Raw genomic sequence first — 19,638 nt, forward strand, 5'->3', positions numbered from 1 at the left:
GAGATCGTCTCCTCCAGAGTAGCCTACAACTTTATAGTAACGACATTTTCCTGAGAAGAAGGGAGCTGCAGGCTTCAGCCCCCCGAGGGAGGAGTTGAGACCCAGTCTTTCAATTCCTGATCGAGCATTCTAGCTACTACAATATTCTGCAAAAGTTTGGTGACATTACCACTAGCATAGTCTTTCCTTTATTGTTGTTTGTTTGTTTTTATGAAAAATTAGCCTACTCAGACACCTAGCTTCTCAAAGGATTTGAGGCTTTTCAGCCCAGATAGAGGAAGGACTTAATCTATCTTCTGGACTCCGCTTCTGAAGGTCCAGAGACTAGAAAAGTATATCCTTATGTTTAGTATTTCCAGCTGACTGACTTTACACTGGAGATTTTGTTGATCGCTCTTCCGCAGTGTCTGATTTTTCCCCGTCATGGTTACCAACCCTCAATATCTAGTTAACAGTATTGTTAGATGGATGCTTTTGGTGTTGAATAGCTTTTCATTTCAAGGAAAGGGAGTTCTTGTTCAGTAAATGCAAAGTCATTTCCGCAAAACTAACAATCTACTGTTCACAGTGTATGTTATCTTCCAGGTCAGTATTTTTAACATTTGTCCTACCTGTTCCCAAAACAAGGACCCATTGCTAAAATGAAATGTGATTTTCATTTATGTTTTGCCATATTTATGTGCAGATACTATGCCTCAAGCCAAAACGTACCACCACTGGATGTTAGAATTTTATAATTAATATAATACTCTTACCTAAAGTGTAATTAAAATGCTGTCTGATGGTTATGGTTAATTAGCAAAAACCTAAAAGATTAAATTACTTACTGGGGCCCTTGACTGATTGAACCGATACGTGTCCTGGATAAAACATAAATATTGCAGAAAATAATCCAGTATGACATCTCTGACATTCAACTATAACTTAAATTATAGACTGGTCAGTAAATGATCTTAAGCTGTTTAAGGTTTCATCAGCCATCTGCAAGATTGATTTTCTTCAAAATTACTGTACTAAAATGTTTTCTTTTGTTGTTGCACTGACTCAGATCACAAACCACAATTTTAAGATCGGCTCTTATTTACAAAAATGCTTTGACATAGTGCATTTGTTCAGCCTAGGCAACAATAAAGGATTGTGGTATCATTTTGAAGAAGGTTGTTTGACAGACCCTGTTTGTTTATTTGGGGTAATGTGAGCTGCATTCAGAAAATGTTATATTTTGTTTCATGATTGTGTACATTCTCTCCCACTGCTTCCAGGCAAGCCCTGTAAGCAGAGAAGACACAGATTTAGACCTTGTTTCCATGGCCAGTGGAAGTACTTTGACTGAGAACAGAGAAAAAAATAAGCAGCCACACAGACACTCAGAAAGAACTTCAAGTAAGTTACATTTTTTTTTCAATATCACTTCTAAAGATCACTTTAAAGTGCTAGGTGGTACTGAGCATGCTTGGAATCCCTGGTAACACATGCTACTTATCTTTCCGTTTCTTTCTTACATAAAAGTACTTTTTCTACAATTCTGTTTAAAAACCATGTCACCAGTATCAATAGATTTTCCTCCTGTGATTTTCCAGGAAGTTCCCTGTGATGTATGCTAGGTCTTCTGATGATTGTATTCTTAAAATACTTTCTTTTCTCTAAATTATAAAACATAGTGGGTTTTTTAATGTTCTCCTTCATTTTTTTCCAAAAAGGTTTGAAAAATGCATGTTTTGTTAACTGAATACCAGAACATGTATCCTAATCAAGCCACAGATTTCTGTCATGTTGATTACCAATTATGCTGTAGTATAGGCATCCCACTGAACTTACTATAGCTCACTGGCAGAGGATCCTTTTAAAGCCTTATATTTTTACCACTTTAATATCCCACAAATTAACAAAAGACTGTATATATAGAAAAAACGAAAAAAAAAATACTGAAAATCATAGAATGGTAGCATCATGAATTTCATGGTTTATTTTCTGTAATATAACTGTAGAAAATGTTAATATATTTCTAATAATATGACATACTATATTTTGTCATTTCTGTACAATGTCTTTTCCAGATAAAACAAATTTCCAAACTCCAAAAATGTACATTACAGAAAATATAAGCAGTATTAAATAACTTTGGCAAAATTATTGAAATTCTTAAAACCGTTCAAGTAGTGAAGTTTCTTGAAATGTTTTATGTCAAAATAGAAATCAGATTATTTTGTAAATTATATGTAATTGCTGGATTTGCTTTTTTGATTGTTTTCATATATGCTGACTTTTCACTTTCAAAACAAATTAAAAATCAAGGAAAACATGCAAAAAATACTTGATATCTCTATTTTTACGACATACTTTGTAAAGACTTTGGAATAAAGATGTATTTACATTATATTAGTCCACACAGGCAAAAAATAGCAGTAAGTACAATTTATCTGTGCTTATTCACTTACATTCCTAAAATTAGATTAGATAAAATTTGTCATCCTAGTATAAATTAGTTACATCCACTGAGAAAGAATATGATTCTTTCTGCCTGCCTGCCATCTTAGAATAGAACAAATTGTGTCCTGAGTTTTCTCATTTCTCTCTATTGGCTAGTGATGAAGCCCCACCACTTAAATTAGATGAGCTTCCTAACTGCTAATTTAGGTGAGACATGTCTAAGCTACTGATGTAAATGGCAAAATTATTGTTATATTCATATATTCAGAATAAAACATATGCATATCTTGAATAATTGAGTTAAAGAATATACACTGCATTCATATTAATGTATAACTGCTGTCTAGATTGTAACCTACACTATACCTCCATCTAGAAAAATAAATGAGAATAAGCTTTTCCGACAAAAATAGGCATGTCGAATTTTCCTGTGTTTGGAGCTTGGGAACAGTAAAAAAAAAAAAAAAGTCATTGTATTATGCCTTCAAAAAGAGGAGACTGGGAAAGAAGCAGGAAGAACAGTCAACTGGCAGAGTTTTAGGTGTGACAGACAGAGAGACAGTTTACAGTGTCTTTTATATATATGATTTTCATAAAGTACACATCTACTACAGCACAATTACATATTCATTCTCCTTTCAGTAGTCTAGGAACTAAGGAAAAAAAGGCCCAGGTCTTACATCTTTCTATATATGTTTCTGCATGTATATCTATATAAAATTAAAGTGATGAAACATTAAATTGTAATGCATATTATATATAAACTCAGACATTACTATTATCTTTGTACAATTTATATGCCATGTATAAACATATTCATTATATAGTTCTGTTTGCCGAAGACTGCTTCTTTTCAATGATCAAAAATAAATTATAAGCCCTATAGTATCCCTAATCTGAAAACATTAGAAATTTGCCTTTATTTATAATCTATTCATTATAATATACTTTCCTGTTGTACTTGATTTTTGCTTTCTGAAATATTCAGTGAAGAAGCCTAGAAACCAAGCTTCAATCACTAAATTACTGATTTAGTTGTGTATTCCTTTTGAGTTAGCCTGCACTTGTGTTACAGAAGAGCTTAGAAAAGATGCTGTGACCTTAGAGGTGCTTCCATTTGAGTAAATTGTTAAATCAAGTTCTTGTACTGTTTTTTCAGGAGTATTCAATGTCAATGGTTTAGTAAGCTTTAATTAATAAAATGTTACTGAATTTACTTTGCAACATCCATAATCCTGGTTGTTGCTCAAAATTCTTTTTAATTATTGGTAAGAAGTCTTTGGCAAACTGTGTTATACAACCAAGAGAGATTTTAGTATATATCAGAGATATTAGTTGAGGGTAACATATGTTTCTTATATATTCTTATATTTCTGTATATTTATATATATTGTGTGTGTATATTGTATATTTATAATTCACTATTTATATCAGTAAATAGTTGACATCTTAAGGCCTGAAAAGTGAGGTCTAAAAATGCAGGATAAATTATATTTTAGCTATATTTACTCAAAAAAAAACCAGAAATATATATGATACTGAAATAAAATGCATTTTATATACTACAGGGACATGACTATGTGAACGATCATGTTTTTGTAAAGACAAAACATATAGTGCTTCCAAATTATTATCCTTTAATTCAGAGGGGTTTTTAGAAAGTCTAAGTCAAGATTTTCAGAAATATTTTGGGGCATTGCCCAACTTTGATGTACTTTTTATAGATCTTATCTTCCAAAGGTAGGTTCTTAGAATTCCTGTTTAGAGAATTTTAAGGTTTTTATCACTGAAATTTACAGATTTTTTCTTCAAAGTTTGGACGGGGTAGTTTAATCCTAAAATAACTGAATTCTGTTCCTTGACAAAATAAAATGAATTACAGAATAAAAGAAATGCTGTGGACATAGTATATCTCAGTTTAAGGAAAGCATTTATGTACTTAAAGTATTTGATGTGGTTCCATGTTATATGTTCAAAGGGAAAATTGACAGTGCATTAAATTCACCCAGTATTAAAAAAAAAAAAAGTAAAAAAATATATATAACCTAAGAGAGCGTAGCAATTGTTCAGTTAGACTAATTAGTATGTTATGTTCTCATACTACTTTATATTCCTTCCAGAAATCATAGTTATTTCTTTATGCTCCATGGTAACTAATTTTTTTTTTTATTTCTTGAGGTGGTATTTTGCGTGTAGTTTTTTGTTTGTTTGGATTTGGGTTTGTTTTGTCATCCTTGTCTTACCACTGCTAAGATTTTAATCTCTGTTACCTAGTGCCAGCAAGTTGCAAAAGTAGGTGTGTTAGAACAACCTTTTGTTTATTATATTTTCTGCCTTTCAGTTTCCCATAAATTTACCTTCCTTTTGTAAAAAATGACAGAAAAAAAGTTCTTTTTACATGATGTATAATTTCTCTTTAATACACATACATCAGCCATGATGGTTAGTGGCTTACAGTCAGAGTTATGCAAGATTCAAATATCAGTCCTACACTCACTGGTATTTTTATTAATTCCATAAATATTGATGTGAATTGCTAGTTATATTTTTTTGGTTTAATACTTTCCTAAATAGTGTAGTGTAGTCAGCACCAAGTGGCAAGATGGGCATTGAAATATTCTGCAAGAATTAGGAGTTAATTTTTTTTTTTTTTTTTTTTTTTTTACACCTGGGTAGACAGGATGATTTTTTTTATACTAATCCAGTTTGTGAGAAGACTATGACAATTGTCAACTCCATTCTGTCATCCTAATCTGGTTCTGGTCAACCAGTATTGGACCTCCTACATGTTTACATTGTTTACCTGTCATCACATTTTTGTCATTTTCTTTTCTCTGCAAATTTTAAACTTTATTTTCATTTTGCTTCCTGTCTTGTGAACTGCAATCTTTTGACAGCGATTTCCAGAAGAACCAGAATTTAAAAGTGGAATGCAATGGGAACTGTGCCTCTGTTATTTGAAATACTGCCCAGAATTCTTAATTTTTCTCTTCCCCGAATTCTAGTCTTTCAGGGAGCCTCTGATACCAGTAAAACACTGCTTTCCAGGAAAAAAATTAAAGATTTGGATGTGATTCTTGTAATTCTTTAATCATCCCTCATTCAAAAAATGTCCCATAAATACTGTCTCCACTACAAAACATTTATCAGTTTCATTTCTCAGATAAATTCAAACTTAACCATTCTGTTAATCAGTGAAAGTAAAGTTTAGTAATGCCTTTATTATAGTGGAAAGTCTTCAAACTCAATGGAGAAAAAGAAACAAACACACCCCAATAATTTTTATTTCACTTTCCTTTTTATACCTTTCTCTCCATTCTTCTTTTTCCTCTTGACAGAACCGCTGCCTTGATTTTTTTTTCCCTTCGTTTTATTGATAGAGTCCTTAGAAAGTCTTCAGCTTTGTTTTAAACAGTGTATGGTACAGCTACACGTCTTTAAAAAAATCCTGGTTTCCTGCATCTTTCTCCTTAGCATTAGTATTGTCTATATATTCTAGTTCCATAACTGCTGTCTTTCATTTAGGATTTATAAACTCCCTGTGTGCAGTAAACATCTCATTTTTAAGCTCTCTCTCTTCATGCTTTTACTCATATTTTACCAAGGGCTTTCTGGTGGTCTGGTGGTCTTTTTTATTTTTCTCCTTTCTTTTTTTTTTCCCCCTCTTATGCAGTCTGAATTAGTTTGCCATGTTATAGAAAGTGAGTAAAAAACATCTTAGAAGCATGAGATCAAATATGGAAGTACTTATTTAGTAGTCCTCTCATTTCTCAGCATTACCTTGCTTAGTAGAATCCCTAGAAAATAATAGTAAAATTTATGATTTCTTCTTAGAAATTTGTAGAAATACTGTAAATTTATAGAGCGTATTTACAGTACAAACTACATATTATCATCAGCAAAATGCTGAACTCAGTTTACCAACTGTTGTCACAATTTTAGGAATAAAGCTGTCTCTTCTGTAAGCTACATCAGCTTATGTGACCACATGAATATTGAAGGACAAGCATTTTGTCCAATGAAAGATGTTTAAAATTTTTGTGCTCAGAAAATGAAGACTTATAGTGAGTGACAACATGTTCTACTGTTCTGAAGTAATTAATATTTACTAGGCTTTGATACCTAGTAGGAAAGCATGAATATTGTTTTGAACATCCTTTCAACACTTTTTTTTTTTTTTTACATACTAATATCTCTGTACATCTTACCAGAATACAAAATATGCCTCAGAATAAAAGCTGTCAATCCACCATACATTAATTCATAGCATATATTTACATAGTCAGAGTAAACCAGTAGAAACTAATTAAATCTATGTTATAGGCTGAAAGAATGCAAAATATCTGCAGTCTTGAAACCCTTAAACATGTTAGCATAGCCTGGTACCTAGGCAAAAAGCCATGCAGAAAGATAGGGTAATTTAGCAGTGGCACAACTCTAGATATATATTTGAAATTCTATAATGACTTCCAAACAAGAGCTCAGTCATATCCTGCAGACTTACAGTGCAGACAGGTAAATAATTCTTTAAAATAATTAGTAAGAAAAGGCACTTTATTAGAAATTAATTAATCTGTACAATACTCTTCATTATATTTTAAACATTCTTCAGTGTGCTGAACTTTACTTGGTGTCCTGTATGTAAAAATACACAGCACAATGGAACTTTTTCATGTGCAGACTTACATACTAAAACCTACTTTTCTGTGTGTGGTGCTGATGGGATATATTTTATCCACATGAGAGAAGGTATTTGACCACAGATCCAAAAGTTTTGCCTTTTTGCAGTTGTGTCGCTAGCCTGTTAGTTGATGTTAAGAATATAATTTTGAATCTATATGCATCAATTTTCCTATCTTCAGAAGTAATAGTCATTATATATACCATCCTTGTATAATGTTTATGTATCTGCTGGTGAAAGATGATAGCATCAGTATGTTTAACTGTTAGGAGGGGAAGGGGCCTTCTCCTCATTTGTGAACTGGATAAACTATTTGGAAGCTGCCATGTCAACAAAGGGGTAATGTTACAGATGGATATACACAGGTACAGCCATGCCAATGACAAACTGGTTACTGTATGCTGACAAAATCAATGGATGTGTCAAATGGTGGAATGATTAATTCACAAAATAAAAATAGTTGGTGACAGCATAGGTCTAACTCAGTCTTTCAGAGTTTCTTACATTCACTGATTCTTTTTTCTTAACTGGGGAGATGATATATTGATTAACAATAGAAGTGCAATAGTCCTTGAAAAAACGTTATTAAAAATTCAATGAGCAGTTTATAAAGATGAAACTGGGAACCAGTATAGATATAAATCTTGTGTTTAGAAATGAAGTACATCAGCATAGGTGTCATCATTTATGTCTGCAGAGAGCTATTTTTCGTAATATTATCTGCTTGAGAAGAAGGCTTCTCTCTCAAAAATTAACATAAAATCATGAAGGTAGAAGTGAATTTCTGAGGTGAGATCCTGGCTTAATCAAAGCCAGTAAGCTGGATTTCAGTGTGATACATTCATCTAGTACATACTGCAAAAATTCAATTTTTTACTGTTTTTTTTTCTATTCACAGATATAACATCTGAGTATTTCCCTAGTTTCATAGTGTGCAATCTTAATACCTTTTTTTTTTTTTCCCCGCAATTTAAGGGAACACACATGTAGGCCTGGCTCATCAGTGTAGTTCCACTGATTTCCATGCCCAAGTGTTTAAAAAATTTGATTAGTTGTGAGTGTGATTAAGAAGAAGAAAATCTCGTTCAGGAAAGTACTTGTGTATAATTTTGCATAACAAGAATACTCAAGCATGCAATTTGACATATTCTGCAGGGTCAGAGCTTTTTCCTATTTGTTAAACACAGCTGAAGGATGCTGCTTTCCTCACCATTTGAAATTATTGTGGATATGCATATATATTTTTCTATGTATTAGTTAACTATGGATAGCGCATACATAATGTTTTTGAACAGACTACAGAATGATAATTTACAAAATGCTGCTTAATTCACTTTGAGGTTGCATATTTAAAATATTATTTAAATGCAGATTTTAAAAGTCACTTAGAACTTGCTTTCAATAAATTTAGCAGGCTAGAGAGAGAAATGATGTTATCTCATGTAATTTCATCAACTGTATTTTGAATTATTAAAATAATTCAAGAGCTATGTATAACAGGTACACAGAGGCATTTCCTAATTTTTAAGTGTGTAATTTTACTGCCTGGTAGTCTTTTAGTAGGATATGGGAGTTCCTGGGAGATGTGTGCTTTTTTGAAAGAGAAACCAGGTTAAAAAATAAAAATCTATTCTGGAATGTTGACTTGCATGTAACTTAAATACCCACTTGGAACCCTGGAACCATTAGGCCTACCACAAGGATTTCTGTCATATGATATAATGAGGTAATAACAATTTTAGCTTTCCTTTGCTGTGGGATATTTGTCAAGTAGCTTCAAAAATATTTCTCAAGTCAGTGCACAGAAAAACCCTGTAATGAATGTTGGACTACTGCAGAGTTGTTGCATTGGCTGACAAATATGTGTCTAGATATTTTTTTTCACCAAGACTTTCTTTCCTTGTTTTTTTTACTTCTAATTTGTCTCTTTTTATTGCTGACTTTTCCACACTTGTGTTCCGTAATCCTTTCTTTTATTTCTGCTCCTCCAACTTATTTCAGTATAAGCTTCATCTCACAGCCACTCTTAGGCTTCCTTTCCACAGTCACCATCAAGTCTTGTGTTTATTTCCACAGATCTTTGTTTGATTACCTTTTTCCCCTTCTCTCTCTCTCTACTCCCTTTTGTATCCATATATTTCTTGTCAGTATTCCTCAGATTCATTGTGTCCTAGTTTAACACTCCCACTAATTTGGCCTGGTTTAGTGTACTATTTAGGCAGATCTTGAGTCCAGACTCTTAATGTCCTTGTTCTCTGTATCCTTTATTATCATGTCCTGTATTTTCACTTCTTGTAATTATGTAAATTCTGAGAGTTAGGATCCATTCTAGTGCCCCTTAATCCATCTTTATTCTTACTCAGTCCCCCTTTGCCAATTCACAACTTTCTTCCCCACATTTTCTCTCTGCTCTCAGTGTCAGCTCTCATGCCAGCTATGCCAGGGTATAGTTTGCCAAGTTAGCCTTTGTTTCTCTCACCTAACTCCCAAGTCAGTCTCATTTCTCTGCCAGGTTTTAATTCCAGCCTTGTGCCTTTTCTCTCACTCTCCTTCCCGTAGGAGCTCTGGCTGTTATCCTCTCCATGGTTCCTGTAGCTAGATTCCATCTGCCACAGAAAGCATGAAACATACAGGCTCTTAAGTTCCCTGACCTACCATGATCTTCAACATTCTTTTTAGGAATAGTTTTGCTTAGCTCTGTGTAACATCATGGTAAAGCACGTTTCCATGCTGACTGATATTTTAGGGAATGTAGCCCAAAAAATCAAGAACCCTTCCAATCATGTGGAAACTTCAGTTTATATATACTTGATCCAAATTTGGACAGATCCTAAAGCCAAGGCTCTGTTACTTGGCATACTTCAAGCCTCCTCTGCAAAGGGCAGCATAAGTACTTCACATATTTTATTGGAAGTGACTAGCATTTCAGAATACTTCACCAAAGGCACATACTCAGTATGTGAAATTTCATCTTAAATGGTCAAAATTTGGGAAATAGATAATGAGCTGAAAAGACAAAATAAATATCGGGCTTTCATAACTGATGGTGCTAAAAGTCCTGTTTGTAGTTAGGAAAATGTTATATTTTACAGGAATGTATTTGGAACATTAGGTTTATTATGTTGTTTATGTTAAGTGTGTAGAATGGCAATTAATAAATGTTTATAAATTATTCTTGTAAATGCTTATCTACCTGAATTCCTGCATGTGACTGTGTCATATCTTAGAGTTCAGGTTATTCAAGCATGATCTGGTTAGAACAGCATCAATGTTTGGTAAACAAATATGTCCAAGTTAATTGTTTCTATAAATTTTTAAGATTAGTCTCTAGTCCTACCAACTTGAAGTCAAGGAGATTTACAGACAAAATTAATTATTTGCTTTTAAAAAAAAAAAATATCACGAGTATGTTTTATCTTTCCATATGGAAAGGAGATATATCTTTACATGTTATGTGGGATTTTGTTTAAGATGCTCCTGAGGCTTCTTAATGCTATTCAAATATAAGTATGGAATACAAAAATTTAATTAAATTAATATTGTAAAATTGCAATACAATAAATATATTTTTGATCCAACTTCAGTACAGCCATAAGTAACATTATTAAAAAGTAACCTTTCTGAGATTGTAGCATTTACCTTTTTCACAGACCTGCTGAACCTAGCTTCTTTCCAGAGCTTAAATTGATGTAAACGCTTTGCTGCTAAGGATTTGTTCTGGTCACTTTTATTAAAATGTTGAAGTTTTTTCTCCATGCCTTCTTATGCTGTATTTGCTCTTAAGTAATACAATATGGTAAGGACTTTGAAATAAATTATATCTCCAGACACACAATGTTAGGTGGATCGATAAATGCCCTATGACGTCTACTATACATCATAAAATTTCTATCATAACCTGTTTAACAAAGCTTTTCTTCTTGGACACCAAGAATTTCATTCAAAGCATTTTACATATTGCATTACTTATCAAAACAGAGGATATGTAAACCTTGACATTTGTTAAAAGACCCAGGCTTTAACCAAAAAAGACCAGAACAAATCAATAGCAGAAAACAGATTAAGCAACAGAAAAGTGACTGCTTAGAAATAGAAGCTTGTGAACTTAACCCAAGACAAGCTTTCAGCACATACTCAAAAGAAACGGTTATTTGATATATACAGGCACCTGAAAATCTCTCAGACTCTACTTGAACTTCATATAGTCAAATATTACAATTAAGTGAAAGTACGTAAATAACCATTACAGCCTGTCTTCCAAAGCTTAGTTTGGGATAGGAGAAATTAAATTGCTTTTCTTGGCTAAGATTTTGTTCCCATATAAGTGGGTATTAGAATAACTGTGTTGTTATTATGTTATTATTCTACATCTTAAGTTATACTTAATACACTCACCAGGTTCTATTTAATTCTAGTACCAGTAATATTAAAAGTAATTATCATCATCATTATTATTGTTGTTATTCAAAAATATTAGTACTCTATAAATAGAGTAAAGCCAATGTAACAGTCCTAACTTATATCTACTAAAGATACTTATATCTTGAAACAATGTGTATCTTTCTGTTGTTGCCTTTGGGTAAGGCCCGCTACAAATACATTCATGAAAGATAACATGAAAAGAAAGTATTATGATCATGCTTACAATTATTCATAAATCACAAATGCACTTGCGCATACCTATGTGTATGTATGCATATTAATGAAATATATGCCTTACAAATCTCTTTATATTTATAGCAAAATATAACTGTGAATGTCACCTTTTCTTTTACTGGTCAAAATGTCTGATAATAGTATTTTTATTCAGTTATATATGCTAATACATGAACCATTCATTTGCAGGATACATAGCAGTTTAGGAAAAAACGGAGGTATTGCAAATCCAAGCTTGCTGTAAAAGCTGTTCACATCATTAGTAATGCTGCAAGAGAAAGATATAAGCTCTCTTAAAAAAAAATTGAGGCATGAGATAACACATTCAAATAAAGTACACCCTGAAGAACAGTTAAAAGGTCTCACAGAGATTTTAATATTTTAATAATACCTGAATATCTGACCTTGCAGCACATAGCAGGTGTGTGCTTGGTAGAATATTTTAAAATATGAAAAATATTTTCATTTGCTATCAATCATTAGGGCTTTGGTAATATTTGCTTTATTTTTCTGTATGTTGAACTAAGTGTGCTCCCCACTTTTTTTTATTTTCTCCCCTATTCTTGAAATCAAAAAATCTTATAAAGCAGTAAATCCTCCCCTGAGCAGGCATAAATGTGTTTATGTCCAAGGAGAAGCAAAGCACAATAAATATGAGAAAAGACAACAAATATAAGTGAGAAAAATATAATGATTCTGTTACCTTTTCTTTTTAATGTTTTATTTCGTTTGGGGTTTGTTGGGGTTTTTTTGTTGTTGGGTTTTTTTATTATTATTTAGAAAAAGAAGACTATTTTTAAGGAAAATTTCTGTGTTCAATCTCTTAATTCAAAGTGGCATTGTCATCCTTCACTAGACTCTTTGTCTTCCCTCATCCCATTGATCTAGATAAAATTCTAACCATTTGCTAATGAAGCTGTCTTTATTAAATATCTCTGAAAGAAAAAATTGCCTGTTTGAGTACTGTAGAACCAGAAAACCTGTTGTAAACACAGGTATTGTAAAAACAGGTATTGACAAAAAAACCCACCTAAGATTAGTTTTAATTTATATGTAATATTGTTCCTTCTTGCAAGACTCTACCTAGATACTTACTTTACTCGTTAAGTACAAAACTGCTCTTACTTCACTGCAAGTGCAACAAAAACCTTTCTCATATTTGACTAATACTTTAATGGTAAATTAGGTGTTTCTTTGGTTTATGACACAATTTTTCAATCATAACTAACATTTAAGCCACTAAGCAATCTGTGAAGTATAATGTCTGAGAGTTAGGTATCATATGAATAGGAGTAAGGAAACTTTATCACCAAGTTTATGTGTTTTTCTGACTCATTTTGAGAATTCTTCAGGGAATAGGCTGTTGGATCTCCACGCCAGTTTTGTCTTTCGTCACCCCATTTAGAGTGATAACTGCAACAGCAGTGTTGATAACAATACCCATCTCTTAGTGCTATTTAGTAGATATCAATAGTGCTTTATCAGAAGAGCAAGCATACATATTTATGCCCATTTCAAAGATGGGAAGATGGGACATACAAAGGGAGCGATTTACAACAAACCTGTCTTGTCAATATTTAATTCTAAATTATTTGATCATTCCCTACAATGGTTTGATTTTATTTGGCTGAAAGTGCTGAGAACTGTGTAAGGGATGGAAAGAAAGGATACAGAGTAGTCTATGCTTTAATTCAGTTTGTCTAGGTCACTACTGTACAGTGAAGTTTAAAGTAGAACCTAGGAAATGTAACCAGCACTTCAGGATAAAGAAAAAGGGAGTTCTCACTGTCAGACTTTGGGATAGCCTCTGATTTCTTAAACCTGCATTCAAGGGAGCAGAGAGTCTACACCTTTAAAGCCTCTGGGATTATGCAAAAATACATTCAGGCTGAGGAAGTTATCCTGCTCAATTACTGAAGGTCCACAAATCCTGAACTGTGATTCTCACAGACATGTAAAACATTGTTTTGTCAGACAGCTTATATGCACTCAAGACTAATAAGTTATTACATTTTACTCACAGAATATTTGACCATGCTACCCTCTAAACAATGCATAAATCAGTTACAATTAAAAATTTTTACAAAAAAAAAAAAAAGTGAACTTTTGACTCTGAAGTTTAGAAAAGTAGAATTCATGCTATGACAGATGTGGCTGTTATTCTGCCAAAATAAAAGGATATATTAGTAACTTAGGAAGACTTTTAACAAGTTTCTTGGAGCAAATTACAGCGAGCCTCTGGGGATTTTTTTGTGGAATAATAATAAACATTTCATAGTAATGGAAGGACAACATATCCATTCCAATGAACTGCATATAGTTATAAGTGGAAAGGCAGGAAAACCTATATTTACAGATTTCTGAAGTCCATCATGAAAATAATATTTAGCAGCACAGACAGGTTCATAAAACCTATATTTACAGATTTCTGAAGTCCATCATGAAAATAATATTTAGCAGCACAGACAGGTTCATAAACAAGTAAATTTGTTAGTCCAGAAACAATCCAGATTAGGCAATTAGGATGAGGTTGGCATCCTGATTTGCTAAATTGACTCTACCAATTCTAAACTAATTTTAAAATTTATTATCAAATTTTTTATTCTGGCGTTTGTATTTATTCTGTTTTTAAAATAATATAATAAAAAATATTTGATTTTTCAAAACATAGAAATGAATAACTGGTATGTCTACTTTACCTATCATTGATACAGCTTTGAAGATGAATGCATAGGGAAGTCAGTCTCAAGCATGATTTAGCCCCAAACTTCTTTTCCAGTCTAAACATGCAATAGCTATTCCCATGGTTTGTTTTTTTTTTTTAACAAAGAACATATTCCAGTATTAATTTTTTTTTGTTGTTTAACAATTTTTGCAACTTCAGAAAACATCCCTTTAAATTAAAGGGATGCAATGTTTTGTAATATTATTGCCATGTTAGATTTATTTTCAAGTCTCACTAACTAACCACTTAATTTACTAATTTGAGGGTTTCAGCCTTCAGTGAATACGTTGTGGTTCTCAGTCAAAGGAATTAATGGCAATTTTACTGCTTGATTAAACAACTTTATTCTTTGCTCTTTAACAAAAGCCTTTCTGCACCAAGAGATATCTGCTACCATTTGAGATGTTAAATAAAAGGATCCAAACACAAGGAAACTGGAAATGCTGTAAAGGCAAGACATGAATATTTTAAATATTTATGAGGTACACCTAGAGTAAGTTAAATATTTTAAGAAAAAAAAAAAATTTGCTACATCTGTGGAGCAATAAGAAAATGAACAGAGATCATATTAAAAATGCTTGAAAGCTCTTGATTGCAAAAATAACTATTTAGTAAGATACATTTGCAATAATTTAAAACTTCATTAAAAAGGGGAACTGTAGGCTGGGAAAAGCTCCTGACATGTAGATCTAGCAGACTAAAAAAAAGCATCCATATGAAAATGAAGACATTCTTACTGTTTTATATGTATAACTATGTTGTAGAAATTAGTAGATAGAATTATATTTAGTCATATGGTTTAAGCTTTGTTTTGTTTTGGGGGACTATTCATTGTGAGAAATTTAATTTTGCTATTGAAAATACTTAAAAGTTAAAATATCAAAAATAATTACCAAAAATGTGTGGTTAGTAACCTTTTACTTTGATAGGTCACAAAAGGTGTTTGTAAAAATGTTATTTGATAAGCTAAGATAGCGTACTAAGTTTATATACATATATATATACAAATAAAACTGCTGTCCTGTGAACATCATCTCGTTCTCTTACAAAGTTTGAGTTGTCTTCTACAGATGCTTTCTTCCTTACAGACATCTAAGATATTTCTATCTGTAAAGTGTTAGTTTGTGTAGAAGAAATACTATACCTTTGGTCAGGTCTAATGGTTCTTTTATTTAAGTAATTGTCTTAAGTATTTTTTAAAAACTAATGTCTAAATTACTCAAGTGTCTATATGCATGACAAAGTGATTATTTCACTAGTTCTATATGTTCCTAAACTTGCTGTGTCACCATTCAGCATAAAAGTTTAAGTATTCCTGGGCTTTGAAAAAAAAAGAAGTCACTCTTTTATTTGATCTAATGTACTAAACCAATAACTTGCTATTTAGATATATCTTCTGAACTAGTTCTCCATCCACTTGAAGGATGAATGATGTTAGTTTCTGTGTCAAAAGCATTACAGAACTCTGCATGTGTTTAAAGTATGTTCAAAATGGACAGATAGTGGCACTTCTAAAAATATGATAATTTGTGAGTAATGTTACTGTATTTTGATAAGGAGTTTGTTTTTTTAAAAAAGCACTACCTTGTGAAAATAATTGTATTACTTTTAAAACAGTGAGCAATACATAATTATGAAAGTTGTGTGCTATAAAATTAGACATATTGATGTATAGTTTTATCTTTAAAAGAATGTAATGCATTGAAATTTAGGGAGTTTTGTTTGTTTGGGTTTTAATTTCACATATCTGTTTATTGTTTAGAAAAGAATTTACCTACTCCAGAAAAATCATGTTTAAGTCTATCTCACAAGGAACGGATATCATTTCGAGACCATCCAGTGCAGCTCAGCAGAGGATGGGGAGCAGGAAAGAAAAGGCAAAAGCTTAAAAATTCTAGCTGAATATTGGAGATAATGTAACTAGTTGATTTCATCAAATATGGAGAGCATATGGAGAGCTGTTTCTTTTTAAGCCTGTGAATATCAATTTTTGGATTCTTGTTTATTACCAATGTAAACAGTTTCAGTTAACTACATTTGACTTATTTTATTATACATGGTTACAGTGGTTTGGATTTTTTTTTTTCCTGGTCAAAGTATCTTATACCTGTCAGTAAGTTATCATAATTTGTGTTTTCAATTGCTTGTATGTTCATGTGGTGTAGAATGCAGAACTGATTAACCCTACAAGGATTGTTGTACAGTAAGTAAGTTCAGGCTTGCTTGTAAGAACTGATTGAGATGTGCAAATATAATAATGGTTCATGCTCATGTGATATATGTCACATATCAAAATACTGAATTCTCATTTTCTCACAAATAAAATACATGCTTGAAACTATGTTGTGAGCTATAACAGCCAGCAATGCCATTCTTAGAGAAGTCTGTTTAGAATATTTTACTGAAGCAGCAAAAGTTCACAGCAACCTACAAGGTTGGGATGCACTTACCTTTTTTTAGTAATACAAGTCCTCTAGAGCTTTCATCCTAAATTATGGTCATAATATAAAGCAACCTGTTATAATTTTGTACTTTCAAAGACTTCTAACATTTTCGTAAAGGGTTAAAGAAAAAAATAAATTTACCAAGCTCTTTTTTTTTTTTTTCTGGGGTAATGTAACATTGCATCTACATGACACTGTTAACCCAACTTTATTTGTTCATGTAGCTGGAGTCCTCCAGACCCATGTGTAAATGTTTTGTGGTACAAGGGGATCTAGAGAAAGAGAAGAAATATTATTTCAACTATTCATGGGTACCTAACTCATTACTTCTAGTGAATGCTTTGTCCATCAACTTACAGGACAGAAAATGTTCCTTGATTTCAAAGCTTAACATAATTTTAATGTTTTCCACTTTAAGGGTAGGAGTTGATAACTGGATCTAGAGAAGTCTGTCTTTAGTATTTCCTCATCTGTTTTCATCCAATATTGTGCAGCCTCAACCCCCTACAGACTGAGAGAGAGGTGGGGAGGGTAATGGGGCTTGAAACTTCAGTCAGTAAAGAACATAAATTCTTATGCTGTGGCTGTTTTAAAAATGTACTTCCATTACATATGACATTATTTTGTGAGGTGCTTTTTATGCTAACATGCCCATATAACTATGGATTGAAAGCAGTTATCTCCATTTTTGTGAATACTTGCATTCATTTTCAGATTAAAAGATGGCTGATCTCATGGAAAACTTCCAATAAGTAACCTTGCTTGTTTGAATCAGCATGCTGGTTTTATCATTTTACTGTTGAAAAGTCAATGCAGCCTACTTCAGAAGAGATTCCTCTACCTTTCTGAGGAGTGATGGTTGGTGAAGGTTGCTTGGCCTGACTCTAAGAATGCTGTGGTTGACAGCAGGGTATAAAATACCACTAGATGCTTATGTTATCCAGTTAGTTTCCCAATGTATGTAGTAAGTGTTAAACAGGATTTCCAGATCTGCTATATAATGACTTTTAAATGTCACCCCCAAAGACTGAAGCTTTTGTGATTTCACTTGTAGCATCAAGGATATAAGTTTTGTAGGAAAAACTTTGTTACTTTAAAAATGTCTGCCACTATACCTGGCAGTGTGGTCAGGAAATAGATACACCACTGTTATGGGTGTTAGCTGGAGACCAAAAAGCAAAATCAAGCAGTTCACAATTTAACACTTCTTGCAGAGTATTCCCTCTATTTGTCTAGAGTGTCCATAATATACAGCACATTGCCACAGCCATAAATAACAGATACTTGTATTTCAGATTTCTACATCTATATCTACCTCTATGTCTAAAAAAGATCTGCTGTACAAAACTCATCATACCTGATCTCTTTTGCTTTCCAGGTGTTTCTGAGTGAGAAATAAAAAAAATAATAATAATGTTTTAGCAACGTTTTTAAAGGCATTTTATTTTGAAAAGGGAAAAAATAGTAGCTTTTTAACATACAATTTACTAAATTACAAATTGGATTGACAATATTCACTGACAGGCCTTTTCAGGTTATAAAATGCTCGGTCTGCTATTCTGTAAGTTGATATTGTCAAGTTAAGTAGTACACCCAACAGGAATTAAATATGCCAAAACTTGTTGTTGTTTTCATTACATAACGTTGTGATGTGTAATAGGATGATGTCATCTTATTTTATCCAACACATTTTTTTAAGAATTGCAGTGTTGAAAGCATAGTCTGTCTGGTCAAATACAAATAAACATGCAAGCTGCAAACTTCTGTTCAATCTAGCAGAAAAATCTGTATTGCTTTCAAGAATAAGCTGAAGCAACCCTAGATCTGGACAAATACCTACTATTCATAGTCAACTCTTACAGTATGTAAGGTCAGAGGTAACACGAATGCTACACATGGTGACATATTTGACATGAAGCCCTGTTTTGCACAGCAGAAAGCTGTTCCATGCTTTCTTGGGTTTTCTTTCCCTTCTCTCTCTCTCTCTCTTTCTTTTTTTCTTTTTTCTTTCTCCCCGCCCAATACAGCGATTCCCATTTAGGACAATAACATGCTCTTAAAAGTTAAGTTTCTCTGGCAATCTATTCTGATGTTGGAGCGCCCGAGTCACAGTGACAGCCCAGCAAAACCTGCACCAGAAATCCCTGAAACTGCAGTTTTCTAAATGCACTACTACTGCCTTTGTGGTGACCTCTTCACAGCTCACTAGCATCATCTCCTCAGAAATTTTTCTGATCCCTGTAGATTGTCTAACATGAAAGAGGAGGGACTTCATGTGAATAAGCTCTTGAAGAAACCTTCCTTGGATGTTTGAAGCTCAGGTCTCAGAAATGTGGAAGGGTGTTCATTCAAAAATAAGAATGAAGCAACCGACTTCATAAATGCAACCGAAGTGTATTTATGCATTGATCCTTTGATGGGTGTCATGTGCCAAACCGAATTAAAAAGCTTTCTGCGACTCTCCTAAATAGATCCGTGGAGTGCCTTTCTCTGTGCAACTTACCTGAAGGTCTGCACATTAATTCTTTAAACCCCCAGTCGTTTGAAGCGTGGCATTAGGAGCATCATTACCTGCTGCAACAGAGAAAATGCACCCCAAAATGCATATTCCGAATGAAAATGAGGTGTTAATGGTAGTCAGATAACCCGTACCTGAATGACAAAACACTGTGAGGAAACGTTTCTTACTGAATAGTGGGTGC

The 19,638-nt window shown here is 32.8% G+C and overlaps 1 protein-coding gene and 1 long non-coding RNA gene across 2 annotated transcripts in view; one reads left to right on the forward strand and one right to left on the reverse strand.

Annotated features, from left to right (window-relative positions):
* LRRIQ1 (leucine rich repeats and IQ motif containing 1) overlaps positions 1-19,630 on the forward strand; it is a 117,062-nt gene extending 97,432 nt beyond the window's left edge. Inside the window, exons 25-26 of the mRNA XM_080394214.1 lie at positions 1,263-1,383; positions 16,255-19,630. Of these exons, the coding sequence (XP_080250340.1) occupies positions 1,263-1,383; positions 16,255-16,394 (261 nt within the window). The 3' untranslated portion in view covers positions 16,395-19,630. The remainder of the gene's footprint in view (positions 1-1,262; positions 1,384-16,254) is intronic.
* Positions 8,077-16,327, reverse strand: LOC308066665. Its single transcript, XR_013929244.1, has 2 exons — positions 14,180-16,327; positions 8,077-14,111 (listed from the first exon to the last, which is right to left on the reverse strand). It is a non-coding gene; the product is annotated as an uncharacterized lncRNA (long non-coding RNA).
* Positions 19,631-19,638: the final 8 nt, after the last annotated feature.

Source organism: Falco punctatus, assembly GCF_963210335.1.
Source record: "Falco punctatus genome assembly, chromosome: 6".
NCBI lineage: Eukaryota > Metazoa > Chordata > Aves > Falconiformes > Falconidae > Falco > Falco punctatus.